Source organism: Hyalella azteca, unplaced genomic scaffold, assembly GCF_000764305.2.
Source record: "Hyalella azteca isolate HAZT.00-mixed unplaced genomic scaffold, Hazt_2.0.2 contig3946, whole genome shotgun sequence".
Classification (NCBI taxonomy): Eukaryota; Metazoa; Arthropoda; class Malacostraca; order Amphipoda; family Hyalellidae; genus Hyalella; species Hyalella azteca.
The window spans coordinates 210,352-225,892 of record NW_025934174.1 but is presented as its reverse complement, the minus strand read 5'-3'; the positions used below and the strand labels follow the sequence as shown (position 1 = coordinate 225,892).

The 15,541-nt window shown below is 42.4% G+C and overlaps 1 protein-coding gene across 7 annotated transcripts in view; it reads left to right on the top strand.

Moving 5' to 3' along the window:
* The window catches only part of LOC108677017 (spectrin beta chain), a 55,019-nt gene that overhangs the window by 17,147 nt on the left and 22,331 nt on the right, over positions 1 to 15,541 (top strand). For all 7 annotated transcript variants that reach the window (XR_001931219.2, XR_001931220.2, XM_047879843.1 and 4 more), the window contains exons 2-6: positions 4,161 to 4,325; positions 7,758 to 7,909; positions 8,615 to 13,341; positions 14,012 to 14,216; positions 14,921 to 15,108. Coding sequence is in view for 5 of the 7 variants with exons in the window: in XM_047879843.1 (XP_047735799.1) it covers positions 4,199 to 4,325; positions 7,758 to 7,909; positions 8,615 to 13,341; positions 14,012 to 14,216; positions 14,921 to 15,108 (5,399 nt within the window). In the remaining 2 variants the exon portion in view is untranslated. The remainder of the gene's footprint in view (positions 1 to 4,160; positions 4,326 to 7,757; positions 7,910 to 8,614; positions 13,342 to 14,011; positions 14,217 to 14,920; positions 15,109 to 15,541) is intronic.

Below are 15,541 nucleotides of genomic sequence, written 5' to 3'. Positions count from 1 at the left end.
AAAAGCGCGTTTTCTGCAAGATATGGTCAATTTTAAGAGCTTATTCCTTCCAAAACTCCTTCATTGCTTGTGGCTGTGCAGATTTTTTTTGTGGGTTTGAGCTTCAAGATTGAGTCGCATCTTGCTGAGTTCTTTCCGTTCCTGTGAACGCTTATTCTATTCCTATTATTTATACCGCATTCCCTGTGAACGCTTATTCTATTCCTGTTATTTATACCGCATTCTACCTTGAAGGTGAAGTTGAAGCTACCTATTCTGATGGTTCAACTTAAAGGACTGTCAATTTGAAGAGCAGTGACTCTAATTTCCTAACATTTTGTTGATGAACTTCTTCCTATTTCATCCGAGAACTTGGGCTATAGTTCCTAACAATCCTGGTGGTTTACCCTCCGTTTCGTAATGTTTTTTCGGCCCTCGCTTGGGTCGTCGCACGAGGGCTGATTCTATAGACAGACCGACCACCGGGAGTCCGGGACCTTTTCTCTCCGGCGTCTACCTGACGATCTGGCCTCACAAATTACGGCCAACCGATAGAGCAGGTAACAAGGCTGATCATTCACACTGCAGCCTTTTTTTCCTTATTGTATTATAATGTATATTACACATCGTTAGTGTCATGATCGTGCTGACTAATTTGAATCACAGACAAATCTTCGAAAAAATCCACTTCGAGTCTTCGGATACAAACCTAAGATTTCGCTCTGAATGCGCATCTGTGTGTTGCGTTTTTATCGTGTTTAGTCTTGCTTTGTCTAGCACTAACCTTTGCAGGAATGATACGATGTATTCCTGCTGTTTGGTTTTCAATCCACGTTTCTACTTTTCTATCCGGTTTTGGGGTTGAATAATGCAATTCTCAATCAGGAACGAGTGCCTTGATTTTCTGAAGAAATGCCAGGTAGTGCGTCATTTGCGGCTGTAGCCAAGGAAAAACATCCGTAGGGCCGGTCAATAATCATCATAAGTATTATAAAAACACATAAATAATGATACTCGCCGGCCCGTTTACTAGATTACATCCTCGCGTTCCGGTCCTGGAAGCGACCTGACCGAATCTTCCCTCAGACGGCCCCGGACCGAATCGCGCCCTCACACTTACAAAAAATTGAGAGACTCTATCCAAATATCGATGCACTTCTTGCCCTCGTGTGGGCCAACTGACCCAGATTTTTCCGACAGAAGGACGTATCAGTGCTACAGGCAGAAAGAGCGTCACTATTTGTACAATATGACCCATTCATTTTCTGAGTGCACGCGTGTTCTTGCTTGGCTGATGGAACAAGTTAAATATTACCAGAAATTCTAAATGCTGTGTATGTCCCGATTTAATATTATATTTATTTCGATAGTTAACAACTTTTTTCTAACAAATATCACTTGGTAATCCATGACGCGCTTTACACTAATATATAATACATATTAGCCTTGTGTATTATAGGTACTATTATTTTTTTCAATGCTTTGTTAGCTGGCGAATTAAGGAAACTAATGAAATAATTACGTAATTTATTAACTCAGAATTTAATGGTAGGCCACTGATACCAAGTGTATGGCTTGTGATTATTGCGTCAAATCAGGGTTGGCGATTTTTTTTATTTTTTTAAAAAAATCAAAAAAATCAAAAATCAATGATTTTTTTTATTTTTTCAGGATTTTTTTTATTTTTTTGATTTTTCCAACTTTTTGTCTTTTTGAAGTGTTATTTTTTATGTTGCAATTAGCCTATTAACAATAACAGTATATGGATCATAATGGATGGCTAAAAAGGGAACTTATTGCCTTCAATAATGGCCAACAGGCCAAGGTGGTGTTTACCACTTAGGAATTTTTGGGTAAACAATTATTGGTACTATGTCTATTCATTAGCTTTGTAAAGTTTGTATGGAACAAGGTAATGAGCTAAATATTGATCATTTAACTGGCTTCAATATACAAAAACACTTCAGGAATGCAGATCTTCTAAACATTGAAGAGTCACATAACAGATAGGTAGCTGATAGCACAGTGCAAAGCACTATCAATAGATCTACTAGTTTTATGTCCTATAAATCTACCAGACTCTACCCTCTATACACTCCGACTAGTAGTGACTGAGTGACTGACTGCACTGTTCCCATTTAATTCAGACCAATAAACCAATACTAAACATAAACTGAACGATAACCAAACCAACCTCATACGACTTGAAACGAGACTTAATTTATGAGAAAATCTAATACTGTTTGAAATAAACATGTGCACAATTCAAATATTTTATATCCATTCACTGCATTCATAAAAACACAACATGTGCACATTCATAAACATGTGCACAAATTAAATATTTTAATTAGAATACTCGTATTAGGGTGGAAAATCTTTCTAATTGCCTAAAAAAACAATACTACCTCTCAATATACAGGGTGGGGGAGAACCGATTGAGCAGTTTTTAGGTAAAATAAAAGAGTAATGGAGGTACATAAAGAAGAAAGATTATATTCCTAGAAGTTAGCATAACATACCATTTAGAATACTTATGTTTTGAAAACAATATCTGGAAGATAGGGCCTTTAGCTGCAACACACTGTTGGAGTCTACACTAAAGGCAACAAGTTTATATACCAATTTGTCATTTGTAGTACATTTATACTAAACCATGAATAACAATACCTCAATATAAATTAAAGACTGCCACTCAATATATTTAAATATATGAAAAAATCAAAAAATCGAAAAAATAAAAAAAATCACGATTATTTTATAAAAAAATCAAGTGATTTAATCACATGATTTAATCATTTTGATTTAATCATTGCCAACCCTGCGTCAAATCGTTGCCAGACATTAATGTGTTATTCAATAAACATTTTTTTGTTGAGTAAAAGCTAACTAAAAATCGTTCAGTAAACCGAAAGAATTCTCCCATCAACAGAAAGGCCCTCGCATACCACTAGCTAGTGGCACGGGTACCTTAGTTTTGGAACCACCTTTCATAGAGCTCTATTATAATGTCTCAGTTTTGTGTTGATTTCTTTTACATTTATTTTGAAGCAATGCTGTGTTGCGTCGATAGTACTTAATATTTTGTCAACTAGAAGTGTGTGATGGCTGACACTTTTTTCGTCACAAAAAATTGTACGAAATTCTTATTTTGTCTGCATTGACAAACAATGCTGGTTTTTAGTGTTGCCATAAAATCGAATTTCAAGCGTTAGTAATAAACTTTACTGAACTGTAATTATTCGACTAGACTGGGGTGTGGTCAGAAATGAATGATTAGAGAAACAAATATACACGCCGTTAATATTTGCTTGTATTGTAAGGATAATGCAACCCAACACTCCAGTAATGCTGCTCATAAGTTATGTTGCCGTGAGTTATGTGCAACTGCAGAGTGTTATTGCTGAGTGTTACGGTTGATTTAAGACTTTATGTTGTAATTGTTGTCCAGGAGCTCTCTATAAGCTCTACGTTGTGGAGACGCAGGATAGTTATTCCGCAAATCTGGAAACTATCTTTGATGTTTTATTTGCGAGTCCACTGTGTTGGACGGGCGCCGGCGCGTACTTTTAGCGGTCGATTCTTCGTCTGTAATTAATGTATTTAGTTAAATTCTCGAGCTGCTACATGTGGCGGCGCTGATCTCCGTGTGTGTTTTATATACAAATTCGGTTTAATTGATCGGCTCTCATTTTTTTAATAATCTGCGTCTATACGAAGTCCTTACACATTGCATGGGACAACTAAATGTACAATTTAAGTAATTGATATCGCTTTGCTATTAGTCGCGCTGGGAGCTGCTCTTGCTCGTATTTTAAGCACCCATGTGCGGGCCGAATATCCATCTTTCATTAGCTGTTGCTGCAATCGAAGAGGAAACAACAGAGAAATCTGGTTATTTCCTGGCAAGATTAATATTGAATTACAGCCATCGTTTTAAAGTGCGGACCTATCTCTCAAATATCCTGCCAACAATGCTTCATTACAAGTGCGTGTTATTTCCTCCTAAAATTGGCAGACGTTACGTGAAGTGTACACTGTCTACTTTCGCCAGCCTAAACTCTTTGTTTACTTTCATTACTTACCATGGGTATTTAGGTACGAATAACATCAGAGACGATAAATGTAACCATAAAATCGAAGTGTTGATCAGAGTTACTAAATTGTGTATTTTTTTACAGAAGAGCATCTATCGAGAGGCGGCTGAGGCACCGCCAAGATGACCACGGACATTTGTATAGGCGAGCGCTGGGAGCCGCTCAAGCAGGACGAGCTCATTGAGGAGTACGATGGCGGCAACTCTTCCTCCAGACTCTTCGAGAGGAGCAGGATTAAGGCGCTGGCAGGTAACTCTTCGGCATATAGGCTTCTATTTCCTTTAATTGTATTGAATTTTGTAATTTCAAGTAAGTATCAATGCTTGAACTTCCAGAAAAGCTGGTCAAAGCGCTAGCAGGTATCTATATATCTTTTCGGCATCTTGCTTTTGTATTTCACGGAAAAGTGTTCATTTTCTTACAGAGTAGGGAGCAATTGCAGGGTGCCATTCTACAGTTTCTGCTTAAAAAAAAAGTTGCGACCCAGTAGCTCAATACTGCTTAGTTTCTTCAATGCATTCTGCTTTGTATTCTCCTTCTAATCCGACAAATCACCTCCTCTCCTCACTTAGTCACTCCCTAAAATTCTACCTTGTTGTAGGGTAACTAAACTTCAACTTGGGGACCTTTTTTGTCACACAGAGGTTTCTAAACATGCCATCTTCTCACAATATTTTTTGTTTGTATACGAATACTGGATGCACCTGCATAAATCGTTAATCTTGCTTCTCAGTCATAACCGGCATTCTCTAACTCTGTGAACCGATCATTGACTCTATACCATTTAGAGAAGACGAAATTCCTATATGGAAATATTAACGCAATTAGGAGAGGATCACGGTCGCTTGATGCATTTGTTGACTTGTTTTAGGTGCGTATCAGTGTTATCAGTGAGCACGATAACGTTATCACTGTAAGTGTGTGTGTGTAGCGGTATCTGCTAAGGATATCCCCTGGTCTGCCTTCAGTGCAACACTAGGTGGTGTCGGCAGCTCATACGCAACATTTATGCTCCATGTCTCTGCAATGTTATCTATATGAAGAGTAATTACTCTTGAGGATATAGTTTTGATGGTCGTGTGTTGCTTTTGATGCTTGTTTTTTAATTTGATGTGAATTAATGTTGATCTGAAATTTACGGGTCACGCGAATTTGTTGAGACGTTCGGAAATGTTAAATCTCAGGGATTAGGTAGATATTGAAGCGGCTTAATCCGCCGTAATGGACTGGAATTGTTTTATTCTGGTGAAGAACTGATTTTTTTGTAAGATTATCTCACGGAGAAGTTGGAGAAATTGCCACGATAATCGTTGATAGCGAAAATTTTATTATTGGCCGTCAATAACATGCTGAGTGCCCACTTGCCGAAATTAATACACTTCTTTGTATCATTTTACCCTAGAATGTATAGAAGGTGTAGTTCTATAGATGAAGTATAGAAGTGAAGAAGTGATTTAATGTACCTACCTATAGGTGTAATTGCATAGATTTAATTTCCTTTACTCGCATTCATTCAACTTCAGAATATTGTAGTTGAGTTTCAGCAGGATGAAACAAGTCACCATGCTAATTTTCTCCGTTGCCACATTCATTAATCCTCTTACACTTCCGTCACGCTTATTTCGTACAGTCAATCTTCCTTTTGCCAGGTTTCATTCCTTATCAGTTCTCATGTCACTCACTGTAGTGCCCGCCGCTCTCTTACCTATGATACGGGAGCTACACCTGTCATAAAAAAAGCTCCGTAGAAATGCATGCTGTAACCACGGGTTTTCACTATCTTTTCAACCTATAATTTGATTATTGTTAACAATTTTTGTGAGAGTTAGAATCTTTCATATTGTTTTTTTTTTACTTAAAATTGTATTGTATTGCAGTGGATTCTTCCTTGGTCATATTTAGTTGTTATCTTGGTGCGTTTCGTTCTCTTCATAATGAACTTGCGCCCGAATCTGAGATGAGACAATTAGTCTTACAGTGATGATCAAATTGCTCCTTCGTTGATCGAAAGCTCCGTATAACGAGGCCATGAGTTGATGAATATTAGGGTCCCTCGTGCATTGTATTACTTGAAGAATCTCAAGCGCGCGATCGCTGCAATGGAAGGAAGTTGTGACCTCACGGAAACTGATAATTATGAAACTGCGTCCGAACAAGAAGACTTTGTGCTGCCTTTAACGTCTACTAAAAGCAGTGCAAGGTCTCCTAGCACTGATTCCACAACCGCGGAATGGTCAAATCCTTCATTAAAATCATCTGAAACTTCATTTGAACAAAATCCGCTCCCCGACCATAACAAATCAAAAATAATATCTGTGCGTGTTAAGGAAACATCTGTTGAAAATATTCGCCCTGCTTTCTCTATCGGTCACTGGGATAAAAACACCAAACTTGACCCGAAGAAGTACAAAACCGAAAACTCGTCCCTGGAAGTTGATGAGCCAGTACAGCTTCGTAATAAGACGCCAAGAACCAATGAGCGCAGAGGCATGCATCACGCTCTTGCTCCTGCCATCAGAGCTCACGAGCGTGGCCCAGTAGGTCGTCAGGATCGACCATACTCAATGCATGGAATGTCATCGGCTGATTCGAGTCGAGGCTTTGATAATCAGAGTGCCGGACATTTTCATGCCGATGAAAATCGTGTGATGAGTCCCGATAGACAGGAAAGTGGTTCTAAGTCGTTGGCAAATTCCAAAACTCGAAATATGTCTACAAACTTAAGTGATTATTCTGCATCAGACTCTCCTAGCCGTTCAAATTTGACTGGTAAAAGTCCGAAAAGTAGTTTGACTTCCTCGAACGGCGACGCGGATATCAGTTTTCTGAGACAACGTCGTGGGTCTCGTGACAAGGACGAAATCGATCGCGCTCGGCCTCTCAGTGTGTCGTCTGTTGGGTCGTTTACCCGGGCTAAATTGACTCCTAAAAGCAGTTTTAATTCATCTTGCGACGGACGCTCACGGCTCTCCTCCCGTAACAGCCTCATTTTAGATGACGAATTTGTTGACAAATTTTGCGCTCGCAGCGGCAGTGGCGTGTGCAGCGGCAACGCTAGCTTTGAAACGGAACTTGATTTCGATAGAAGCGATAGTGACAACGGAAGGGATGAAGTGCAAGCCGGTAAATATGTGGTCAGGTTGAAGAGAACGCGTTCGAATAAAGCCTCTGGCAGAGAAGTTCTTGTTGCCAACCGTAAATCCGCGTCTCTGGAAGGACAAATTAAGGAGCTGAAAGGTGTGGTTCAGGGCTTTGCAGAAATTTATCATGATTTCGTTCATTTCCTTGGTTCAATAAGTGTGATCTTTGGGGTTCAGCTGCCTGCTGCTTATTCCTGGAATAATTACAGATGCGAATTTACATTTAAATTTGCATCTTGTTTACTTACCCATTGTGTAATTTATCAAATTGTAGATTGCTAGTTCATCGGGGTGAATAGGGTAAAAGTCAGTCTTCTGCTTCAATCTGTAGCCTGTTTTTTTCTCTTGATATTGTATCAAAATCTTGCCAAGTTTACGCCATCGACTGATGTAAATATAATAAAAAATTCAAAAGCAAAGAATATGGGATTTGGATGAACCTATATTAATACTTTTTTTTTCTCTCAAATTATTGATTAAATTACTATTTAAGCAAGCAAATGATGTAAGTGAATATAAGACAAATATGTTGCGTGGGCAGATGAGCGAGAGAGCGTGCAGAAGAAGACCTTCATGAAGTGGGTGAACTCTCACCTCATCAGAGTGAACTCGAGGATAGGCGACCTCTACATCGACTTACGTGACGGCAAGCAGCTCATCAAGCTCCTCGAGATACTCTCCGGCGAGAGGCTGGTCAGTCCCTTCAGTTGAAATAATAATTCTCGTCAGTTCCTTCACATATAATAATAAATAGGGATGTAGGTATTAGCTTTGATGAAGCCGTATTGGTCTGCTAGCCACCCTAAATACCCGGCCACCACGCCGATTTCGACTATAATTTTCAAATATTTGCAGGTTTCGAACCCCCAATTTGGTGCTCCCATATTCACGAGCTTAACCACTCGGTTACCCAGAAACTTGTCTGATAGACGAGCTTGAAGTCGCAGCCTTTATTTATGACATGCTTAGCTTGTAATCGCTACTTATCAGATGATGTTGAATCTGAAACCGTCGGCTGCTTATTGATAAATTCTTAATAGTTTCACTTGGTCAGTGGACTAGGAGTCTCGTGGAGCTCGCTGGACAGTTTCAATGTAAACCATGAATATCTGTTTGTTTGTTCTGGTGTGGTTTATTAGACATGTTCAACTTACGCAGGTTATTCCAATCGCAATCAATGCAGGTCTTTGAAAATGAAAGAATACTACATTTAATTACTTTTTTTCTCGAGAATCGTCCTATGCAAGGAAACGTGTGCATTGAACTTCAATTTCATGAAGGGATTCCCGTGCTAACCTCTCTAATTTTTGTGCAGCCTCGACCCACAAAAGGCGACATGCGCATTTAATTTTAATTTATAGAATAATTTTCCACACTAACACGTATATTTTCGTGCAGCCTCGCCCCACGAAAGGCAACATGCGCATCCACTGTTTGGAGAACGTGGACAAGGCGCTACAGTTCCTGCGGGACCAGCGCGTGCACTTGGAGAACATGGGATCCCACGACATCGTGGACGGCAACGCCTGCCTCACACTTGGTCTCATCTGGACCATTATTTTACGCTTCCAAATTCAGGACATCACCATTGAGGAGAGCGAGAACAAGGAGACCAAGAGTGCGAAAGACGCGCTGCTTCTCTGGTGTCAGATGAAGACTGCTGGCTACCACAATGTCAATATCAGGAACTTTACTACGTCCTGGAGAGATGGTCTTGCTTTCAATGCTATCATTCACAAACACCGGCCTGATCTCATCAATTACGAGAAACTGACTCGTTCAAACGCCATGGGTAACCTCAACAACGCCTTCAATGTGGCAGAGTCTAAGCTAGGCATCACCAAACTTCTCGATGCTGAGGATGTTTTCGTGGAGCTTCCAGATGAAAAGTCCATCATCACGTACGTCGTTACTTTCTATCACTACTTCTCCAAGATGAAGCAGGAGACTGTACAAGGCAAGCGTATCGGCAAGGTTGTTGGTATTGCCATGGAGAATGACCGCATGATCCACGAATACGAAACTCTGACTTCTGAGCTCCTGAAATGGATCGAAATGACCATCGAGTCTTTGAACGACCGCCAGTTCATCAACTCATTAGTTGGTGTTCAACAGCAGTTGGGTCAGTTCAACGCCTACCGAACAATCGAAAAGCCTCCTAAATTTGTTGAGAAGGGCAACTTGGAAATACTTCTCTTCACTCTGCAGTCGCACATGCGTGCCAACAACCAGCGCCCGTACCTCCCTCAAGAAGGCCGTCTCATCAGTGACATCAACAAGGCCTGGGAGTTGCTGGAGAAGGCCGAGCATGGCCGTGAGTTGGCTTTGAGGGAAGAACTTATTCGTCAGGAAAAACTAGAGCAACTTGCCGCCAGGTTTGATCGCAAGGCTGGCATGAGAGAAACCTGGCTCTCTGAAAACCAACGCCTTGTATCACAGGACAACTTCGGTTTTGATTTGGCTGCTGTCGAAGCTGCTGCCAAGAAACACGAGGCTATTGAGACAGACATCTTCGCTTATGAAGAACGCGTCCAAGCTGTTGTTGGTGTTGCCAAGGAACTTGAGGCTGAGAACTACCATGATGTCGCTCGCATCAACGCAAGGCGTGACAACGTTCTGCGTTTGTGGAATTATCTTCTGGAACTGCTGCGACTGCGTCGCATGCGACTGGAACTTTCTCTGCAACTGCAGCAGAACTTCCAAGAGATGCTCTACATCTTGGACAGCATGGAGGAAATGAAGTCTCGCTTGTTGAGCGAAGACTACGGCAAACATCTGATGGGTGTGCAAGACTTGCTTCAGAAACACTCGCTGTTGGAAGCCGACATCAATGTTCTGGGTGAACGTGTGAAGACAGTGATGGAGCACAGCCAGCGCTTCCTGGACATAGGCGACGTTGCTGATGGCGAAGAACCGCCCTATAGAGCTTGTGAACCTCAACTGGTTCTTGAACGAGTGCAGCAGCTCGAGGATGCGTATGCTGAACTCGTCAAGCTCGCTGTTGAACGTCGAGCTCGTTTGGAAGAGTCGCGTCAGCTGTGGCAGTTCTACTGGGACATGGCTGAAGAAGAGAATTACATCAAGGAGAAGGAGAACATTCTTTCGTCGCCCGATATTGGCCACGATCTTAATACGGTCAACATGCTGCAAACCAAGCAGAAGACCATCAATGAAGAACTCAAATCGCACGAGGTGCAGCTGAAGGCTGTTATTGATAGCGGCGAGGCTCTCATAAAATCGGGCCACTTTGGGTCCAGCAATATCCGTGAACGCATTGAAGAAATCCAGACGATGTGGAAACATCTATGTGAGAAATCAGAGGCCAGACAGAACCGTCTTGCTGATGGTGTTGCTCTCCATCTATTCTTGTCAGAAGCCGACGACGTTGATACCTGGATGTTAGACGTACTGCGTCTAGTCAGCAGCGAAGACGTTGGTAGTGATGAATCCACAGTCCAGTCATTGCTGAAGAAACATAAGAACGTCACGGATGAAGTCAAGGACTATGCCATGAACATTGAGGCTCTTCACCAACAGGCTGCTAAGTTGCATGACGATGACCAATCTAGTCCCGTGGTAGTGGACAGGCTCGCTTCCATTGACCGCCGCTACCAAGAACTCCTCGAGCTGGCGAGAGACCGGAAACAGCGTCTGCTCGATGCTCTATCGCTGTATAAACTTGCCACCGAAGCTGCTGGTGTTGAGCAATGGGTGGGCGAGAAGGAGCGCATGTTAGAAACTATGGTTCCTGCACGCGATATCGAGGACTGCGAGGTCATGAAGCACAGATACCAAGGCTTCGACCAGGAAATGAACGCAAATGCCGGCAGAGTGGCGGTCGTAAACCAACTCGCTCGTCAACTGCTTCATGTGGATCATCCGAACAGGGAAGATATCATACAGACTCAGAATCAGCTCAACCAAAAGTGGGCGGCACTGCGCGACAAGGCTGAGAACAAAAGAGAAGAGCTCAACTCGGCTCATGGTGTGCAGACCTTCCACATTGAGTGCCGCGAGACAGTGCTATGGATCGAGGACAAGAAACGCGTCCTGCTTGAGACTGCAGATCTTGGCACTGATCTCAGTGGCATCATGACCCTGCAGAGACGATTGTCTGGCATGGAACGCGACCTTGCCGCTATCCAAGCCAAGCTTGATGCCCTTGAACGTGAAGCTGACAAGATTAGTTCAGAACATCCCGAGGAGGCTGAACTTATTCGCCAACGCATCACTCAGATCAGAGAGGTCTGGGATCAGCTCACTCAGCTCCTCAAGGAGCGCGATGCCAAGCTCGAGGAAGCTGGTGATCTTCACCGCTTCTTGCGTGACTTGGACCACTTCCAGGCATGGCTGACCAAGACCATGACCGACGTAGCCTCTGAGGACATTCCATCAAATCTCGCCGAGGCTGAGAAGCTACTTAACCAGCACCAGAGCATCAAGGAAGAGATTGATAACTACCGAGATGACTACACTAAGATGATGGTTTATGGTGAGCGTATCACTGCTGAAGATGTCACTCCTGCTGACGACGCTCAATACATGTTCTTGCGAGAGCGACTCAAGGCTCTTAAGGATGGATGGGCTGAGCTTCATCAAATGTGGGAGAACCGTCAACTGCTCCTCTCAGACTCCCTCAACTTGCAGATGTTCAATCGTGACGCCAAGCAAGGCGAGGTTGTTCTCAATCAACAGGAACATTACCTCAGCAAAGACGAAACTCCTGCCAATCTTGAACAGGCTGAGAACCTCATCAAACGTCACGAAGCTTTCCTCACGACAATGGAAGCAAACGACGAGAAGCTCAATGCCATTTGTCAGTTTGGAGACAAGCTTGTCAAAGACAACCACTTTGCCGCCGACAAAGTCCAGAAGAAGGCTGAAAATATTGATGAGCGGCGAGCCGCTAATCGCGAGCATGCCATGCAGCTTATGGATCGTCTCCGTGACCAGTTGCAAGTTCATCAATTCCTGCAGGATTGTGAGGAGCTCAACGATTGGGTTCAGGAGAAACACATCATTGCTCAGGATGAAAGTTATCGGTCCGCTAAGACGGTCCACAGCAAGTGGACCCGCCACCAAGCCTTTGAAGCTGAAATTGCTAGCAACAAGGACAGATTATTGAGAGTCCAGCACGCTGGCCTTGAGCTTCTGAAAGAAAAGCCTGAGATGGCTGAGCTTATTGGACCGAAGATCGACGAACTTTCCCAACATTTCGAAGCTCTCGAAACGACTACGAAAGAAAAGGGTGAGAGGCTCTTTGATGCCAATAGAAAGGTTCTCTACGAACAGAGTTGTGATGATATTGACTCCTGGATGTCAGATCTGGAGAAACAAATTGAGAAAGATACAGGTGGTGATCTTACTTCAGTTAATATTTTGATGCAGCGGCAACAGATGATTGAGACACAGATGGCTGTTAAGGCTAAGCAGGTGGAACAACTAGAAGGACAGGCTGAATACCTGCAGCAGATGACACCAGAAAAGGCCGATGAAATTAAACAGATGAAATCCAAAGTTGAACAAAAATTCGAATCACTCAAAGGTCCTCTGTTGGACCGACAGAAAGAACTTGCCAAGAAAAAGGAAGCTTTCCAGTTTGCTCGCGATATCGAGGATGAGAAGCTATGGATTGCCGAAAAGATGCCTTTGGCGACCAGCACCGACTATGGCAACTCGCTCTTCACTGTACACACCCTCAACAAGAAGCTGCAATCTCTCAGCACCGAAGTCGATAACCACGAACCTCGAATCGACCTTGTGTGTTCCAACGGTCAGAAACTCATCGATGAAGGTCATGTTGACTCTGATGAATTCAGAAGATTGCTTGGAGAACTGCAAGAAGCCTGGGCTACACTCAAAGAAGCCATTGACCACCGACGCCAGAAACTTCTCGTGTCCGAGAAGGCTCAACAATATCTGTTTGATGCTGGCGAGGCGGAGGTATGGATGAGCGAACAGGAGCTTTACATGATGGTTGAGGACCGCGGCAAAGATGAGATCAGTGCACAGAATCTCATGAAGAAGCACCAGGGACTCGAAGCTGCTGTTGACGACTACGCCGAGACCATTCGACAGCTTGGAGAAACTGCGCGTCATCTCATCAATGAGGGGCATCCTGAAAGGTACGGAATTGGAATGCTTTTCTTTCTTCGTAGGTTACCTCGTAAATTCTTCTATTTGATAATTAAATACCTATTTTTTGCCTATGTTAGCACTCACTGAAGTAAAATGAAATGCTTTCATTACTCCACGTACTAACATGGTCATGCTTGAGATGAAATTCTTATACATCTTCACATTTTAGCACGGTAATCTTACCCTACCATTATTTTCGCCTGGATGAGAGCTAAGAATTGATCGATATTTTATGTTCCTTCAAGTAAAGATGCTGTTATTAATAGTTTCTAGTCTTGTTAGAATTTCGTATTACTACATGCCGTTTTCTCTGAATTATTCGTTCTCTTATCATTAAAAAGATTATTGGCACAGCACTTGGGCTCATTGCTATACACCATTGCTGTGTATTGCAGTGAATAGAGCACATCATTGGTGTTCAGTAATTTAACTTGTTGCTATGTATTGCAGTGAGCAGAACATAGCACTTATTCTCAGTAATTTACTTGTTGCTATGTATTGCAGTGAACAGACAACAGCATTTATGCTCATTAATTTATCTTGTTGCTATGTATTTCAGTGGCATTTATGCTCATTAATTCAACTTGTTGCTATGTATTGCAGTGAACAGAACACAGCACTTATGCTCATTAATTTACATTTTGCTATGCATTGCAGTGAGCAGATCAGCATCCGGCAGTCACAGATCGACAAACTGTATGCCGGTCTGCGCGACCTGTCCGTTGAGCGGCGCAGTCGTCTGGATGAAGCGCTCAAGCTCTTCATGCTCAACCGCGAGGTGGACGACCTGGAGCAATGGATCGCTGAGAGGGAAGTCGTCGCTGGCTCCCATGAACTTGGTCAAGATTATGATCACGTCATGGTAAGTTAGAGTGCAATGCCTTCACTCGCGTCATGGTAAGTTAGGTTACGATGTGTTTACCAAAGTCGTTATGTTACTATCTGCTCACCCAAGTCGTTATGTTACTAGGTATGTTTTCAGTTCGCCCACGCCGTTATGTTATAATGTGTTTATCCAAGTCCTTAGGTTATAATGTGGGTAGCTTGGTCCTTCAACTCGTTCTGGAGGCAGGTAATGTTGGTAATGAAGTGAGGCATATTATGCATAATGACAATTTCTATCGAATTTAATTAAAATTACTTCACTGCACATCTTCATAAATTCTGTTTTCCCTGGAAAATGCGTTCTCAAAGTTGATTTCTGATGTGAACAACCATGATAAATCTTAACCAGTGCCGTCTTGATGATAGACGCGTTGCCGCGTCATCGCTTCTCCCAGAGAAAGACTATAGTGGATCTAATGAAAGCAAATATTTTAACTACAATATCCTCCATTAATCAACCCGTCATCAATTTAAATCCATACGTATTATAATTGATTAAGATTTATTGTACAATATACCCAGATGATGTTGCGCGAACGTTCGCTCACACCTGCGAGAGACAGTCGTGGAGCGAGTTGCGGTCATTGAAATATATTATTAGGCTTCAAGACCCACAATCGCAAATGTATTTCCCCATCATTAATGTACATCCCCATATTAATCTATTTCTACTCACTTCAGATGCTTCGCGAGCGTTTCCGAGAGTTCGCCCGCGCGACAGAGGCGACGGGCGTGGAGCGCGTGGCTGCCGTCAACGAGATCGCCGACCAGCTCATCAGTGCCGGCCACAGCGACGCTGCCACCATCGCCCACTGGAAGGACGTCCTCAACGAGTCCTGGGCCGACCTCCTCGAACTCATTGACACTCGGTCTGTTCATGTTATTAGGACTTTAGGCCTCGCCTGTTTTGATATATCTCATCTTTTTGGAACTCAGACACTGTCTGTTGATGATATGCGGACTTACTTGTAAACTCTTACATTTTCATCTATCGGATCTCCATGAACTTATTGACTCTCGGTCTGTTCATATTATTGAGCCTTCCTATGAGACTCGTTTGTTGTCATCCGTTAGACATTATAGATACTCAATAAATAATCAATGTTCATAAATCAATGATTAATGCATTTCAATATACATTGTTAACCAATGACATACTGTAACGAATTGAGTTATTTTATTAATTGATTGTAATCACATCCACACCTAAATGCTGTCTGCTCCCTTTGCTCTGCACAGGTTATCTCTTATATTATTTTTTCTTATGCAAAAGTAATATAACGACATTTTTTTAATTGATTT